A 5,093-nucleotide genomic window follows, 5' to 3' on the forward strand; every position below is an offset into this window, starting at 1 on the left:
TTCCGTGCGGCCGGCCTGGCGTAGTTTGGATTGTGTTTCAGTGGGGGGTTTTGTATGGGTGTGTTTTTAGAACAGGCCTATTATTCAATTCGATTTTAAAACAGAAATTATTTATTTATTCGTGGTTTTTAGTATCGCCTGTTCACCGCCCTGAGTCCCGCAAGGGAGATAGGGCGGTATATAAATTTAATAAATAAAAAAAATAAAAATAAATAAAAATAAAAAATAGATTTGACGCGCCGTTAACGGGGGGGGGGGACTCAAAAATGGAACCCACACAAGAAACAACAACAGCAACAACAAAAAGGCTCACCTCTTCGTTCCTCAAGTAAACCCGCTGCCGATAGCTGACCGGCTTCTTGCCGTCGTCCACCTCGTAGTCTTCCTCGTTCATCCACTCGTTGAAGACGTCCATGTCCAGGACCCATCGGGCGTGGACCTAGCCGAGGGACGAGAAAGCCGAGAATCGTTTTTCGGGGCTCAAACGGGCCGCGTCACAGTAGGCGGGGGAGAGAATTTGCGAGGAGGGAATCGCCGTCGATTTCGGGATTAAAATGAAAATTAAAAAATTTAAAAAAAAAACACAGAACAGAACCGAAAACAAGTCGATTAGTCGCTCTGGCTACGTCGAGGGAACGTTCGTCGTCAACGCGAGACGTTGGTCCGGGGAACTCTGCCCCGTTTTGGGACCTTCCGGGCCAGCGCCGTTACGCAAAACCCCGGCCGGCTGTTCAACTGGCAAGACGGGAGTATCCTGAAACGCCGCGGATTCCGCGGCCGATGCCGACACCACGCAAAGCAGAAACACGCACCTTCCAGGGCTTTTCGGGAAACGGAGGGTCTTCAATCTCGGCGTCGACTTCGCTCGCCTGAACCCAGGTGTCGTAGCTGGACGGTGGGGAAAAAAAGGAAAGAGGCGGGCTCGGATAGGACGGAGGGCAAGAGACGTCAGAAGCAAAATCAATCTCTCTCTCTCTAACCTACCTATCTATCCCTCCAGCTATCCCTCTATCATCTATCTCAATCTATTTCTATCTATATGTATTTATCTGTATCTACCTCTATCAACATCTATCAACTATCAATCTCTATCTATCTATCTATCTATCTATCTATCTATCTATCTATCTATCTCAATCTATTTCTATCTATATTTATCTATTTGTATCTACCTCTATCAATATCTATCAATATCTATCTGTCCGTCCGTCCGTCCATCCATCCATGTATCCCTCTCATCTATCTCTATCTAAATCTATTTCTATGTATATTTGTTATCTACCTCTATCAATATCTATGTCTGTCTGTCTACCCATCTATTCCAACTTTAATATCATCTATCTATCCATCCATATCAACCTAATCTATCCATCCATCATCTTTTTCTCTATCTCTATCATCTATCTCTTTCTTTCTCTTTCCTTTCTTTCTTTCTTCCTTTCTTTCATCTATCTATCTGTCTGTCTATCTATGTCTATCTATCTATCTATCTATCCATGTATCCCTCTCATCTATCTCTATCTAAATCTATTTCTATGTATATTTATCTGTTATCTACATCTATCAATATCTATCTGTATATCCATCTATTCCAACTTTATTATCATCTATCTATCTATCTATCTATCTATCTATCTATCTATCTATCTATCTATCTATCTATCTATCTATCTATCTCAATCTATTTCTATCTATATTTATCTATTTGTATCTACCTCTATCAATATCTATCAATATCTATCTGTCCGTCCGTCCATCCATCTATCTATCCATGTATCCCTCTCATCTATCTCTATCTAAATCTATTTCTATGTATATTTATGTTATCTACCTCTATCAATATCTATGTCTGACTGTCTATCCATCTATTCCAACTTTAATATCATCTATCTATCCATCCATCCATCCATATCAACCTAATCTATCCATCCATCATCTTTTTCTCTATCTCTATCATCTATCTCTTTCTTTCTTTCCTTTCTTTCTTTCTTTCTTTTTCTTTCTTTCTTTCATCTATCTGTCTGTCTATCTATGTCTATCTATCTATCTATCTATCTATCTATCTATCTATCTATCTATCTATCTATCTATCTATCTATCTATCTATCTATCTATCCATGTATCCCTCTCATCTATCTCTATCTAAATCTATTTCTATGTATATTTATCTGTTATCTACGTCTATCAATATCTATCTGTCTATCCATCTATTCCAACTTTATTATCATCTATCTATCTATCTATCTATCTATCTATCTATCTATCTATCTATCTATCTATCTATCTATCTATCTATCTATCTATCATCTATCTATCCACCCATCTCTATGAACCTAATCTATCCATCCATCTTCTCTTTTTCTCTATCATCTATTTCTATCTTTCTATCTATCCCTCTCATCTATCTCTATCTAAATCTATTTCTATGTATGTTATCTACTTCTATCAATATCTATCTGTCTGTCTCTCTGTCTTTCCATCTATTCCAACTTTATCATCTATCTCTTCTATATATCTATTCATCTATCTCTATATTTATCTACGTATCTATCCATCCATCCATGCATTCCTATAACTACCGCTCTTTCTTTCTCTCTTTCTCTCTCTCTCTCTCTCTCTGGTCTACCTACCTACCAGCCAAATAAACCGAGAAATCAATAAATCCTAAATCAATTCAATCAAGACATTATTCGATTAATTGGCCACTCAATGGCAGGGAAAGGTCTGGCGGTCCACGAAGTCCGCCCCGTTGAGCTTTTTTTCCCCTTTTCCTTTTAATTATTATTTGTTAAGTTACCCGGTAATCGCCGACGGACAATCCCCGCTGCGCCCAACATTTTCCGTGGCCACGTGAGCTGGGACCCCATTTGACGACCCTTTTCTTGCCGTCGTTAAGCGAATCGCGGCAGGGGTGGAAGTTAGTCACGCGCGGCTGTTTAAGCGAATCGGGCTTCGCCCCCAGACTTTGCTCGTCAGAAGGACGTCAAACCATGACCCGTCACAAATACGGGTCTGCGACCATCATAAATACGAGTTGGCAACCGTCACAAATACGAGTCAGTTGCCAAAGATGGCTGAATTTCGACCCCGTGACCCAGGGGGACGATGCAACGGTCGTGACGCGTGAAAAACGGTCCCAAGTCCCTGTTTTTCAGCGCCGCGGCAACTCTGAACGGTCACTAAAACCGACGGTTGTAAGTTGACGACTACAGGTCTTCGAATCTCTGGATTGAACCATTACCTGTCTGGATAATAACCCCAATGCACCAGGACCTGCTTGTCTTTCCTCGTCACCGGTCTCAGCCACTCGTCTGCCAGGAAGAGAGAGAGAGAAAAATAAAATAAAATAAAAGACGAGATCGGGCTCAGCCGATTTGATCGATTCATTCCGCACGACGGGAGCGAATCCGGCGGCAGTCGTGCGTAAACATTCGCAAAAATCCCAGTTTAGGGACACCTATCAAAAGATAAAAGGACAGTAATAGTAGCAATAATAATAATAGTAAAGTTGGAAGGGAGCTTGGAGGTCATCTAGTCCAACCCCCTGCTCAGGCAGGAAACCCTATACCATTTCGGACAAATGGCTGTCCAATCTCTTAATAATAATAATAATGATAATAATAATAATAACAACAACAGTAATAATAAAGTTGGAAGAGGCCTTGGAGGTCATCTAGTCCAACCCCCTGCTCAGTCAGGAAACCCTATACCATTTCAGACAAATGGCTGTCCAGTCCCTTCATCATCATCATCATCATCATCATCATCATCATCATCATGAAGTTGGAAGGGACCTTGGAGGTCATCTAGTCCAACCCCCTGCTCAGGCAGGAAGCCCTATACCATTTCGGACAAATGGCTGTCCAGTCTCTTCATAATAATAATAATAATAATAATAATAATAATAATAATAATAATAATAATAATAACAACAACAACAACAACAACAACAACAACAATGAAGTTGGAAGGGACTTTGGAGGTCATCTAGTCCAACCCCCCTGCTCAGGCAGAAAACCCTATACCATTTCAGTCAAATGGCTGTCCAGTCTAATAATCATAATAATCATAATCATAATAATAAAGTTGGAAGGGACCTTGGAGGTCATCTAGTCCAACCCCCTGCTCAGGCAGGAAACCCTATACGATTTTGTCCCTTCCGCCGCCGCCATTCTGCGTAATTTTATAGCGGTCTCTTTCTTGACCACGGGTTGGACTAGATGACCTCCACGGTCCCCTTCCAGCTCTGTCTTTCTACGATTCCTGAGCAGGGGGTTGGACTAGATGACCTCCAGGGTCCCTTCCAACTCTGTCTTTCTATGATTCTGTCAGAGTCTCCTGCTTGAGGAGGCGGTGGGACTAGATGACCTCCAGGGTCCCTTCCAACTCTATCCATTCTGTGAGATTCTGGAAGGGTCTCCTGCTTGAGCAAAAAAGATGGACTGGAAGAGCTTCAAGGTCCCTTCCGACGCCGCCATTCTGCGTAATTTTATAGCAGTCTCCTTGTTGACCACGGGGTTGGACTAGATGACCTCCACGGTCCCTTCCAACTATGTCTTTCTATGATTCTGTCAGGGCCTCCTGCTGGAGCAGGGGGTTGGACTAGATGACCTCCAGGGTCCCTTCCAACTCTGTCCTTCTGTGATTCTGTCAGGGTCTCCTGCTTGAGCAGAGGGCTGGACTAGATGACCTCCCAGGTCCCTTCCAACTGTGTCCGTCTATGATTCTGTCAGGGTCTCCTGCTGGAGCAGGGGGTTGGACTAGATGACCTCCAGGGTCCCTTCCAACTCTGTCTTTCTGTGATTCTGTCAGGGTCTCCTGCTTGAGCAGGGGGCTGGACTAGATGACCTCCCAGGTCCCTTCCAACTGTGTCCGTCTATGATTCTGTCAGGGCCTCCTGCTGGAGCAGGGGGTTGGACTAGATGACCTCCAGGGTCCCTTCCAACTCTGTCCTTCTGTGATTCTGTCAGGGTCTCCTGCTTGAGCAGGGGGCTGGACTAGATGACCTCCCAGGTCCCTTCCAACTGTGTCCGTCTATGATTCTGTCAGGGTCTCCTGCTGGAGCAGGGGGCTGGACTAGATGACCTCCCAGG

General features: G+C 43.3%; 1 protein-coding gene across 1 annotated transcript in view; it reads right to left on the reverse strand.

Annotated features, from left to right (window-relative positions):
* SMARCC1 (SWI/SNF related, matrix associated, actin dependent regulator of chromatin subfamily c member 1) overlaps positions 1–5,093 on the reverse strand; it is a 63,188-nt gene that overhangs the window by 48,544 nt on the left and 9,551 nt on the right. The window contains exons 7-9 of the mRNA XM_029286306.1: positions 3,242–3,311; positions 813–888; positions 314–439 (exon numbers count right to left, since the gene is read on the reverse strand). Of these exons, the coding sequence (XP_029142139.1) occupies positions 314–439; positions 813–888; positions 3,242–3,311 (272 nt within the window). The remainder of the gene's footprint in view (positions 1–313; positions 440–812; positions 889–3,241; positions 3,312–5,093) is intronic.

The sequence above is a fragment of the Protobothrops mucrosquamatus genome, unplaced genomic scaffold, assembly GCF_001527695.2.
Source record: "Protobothrops mucrosquamatus isolate PMUCROS unplaced genomic scaffold, P.Mucros_1.0 scaffold3282, whole genome shotgun sequence".
NCBI classification, from domain to species: Eukaryota; Metazoa; Chordata; class Lepidosauria; order Squamata; family Viperidae; genus Protobothrops; species Protobothrops mucrosquamatus.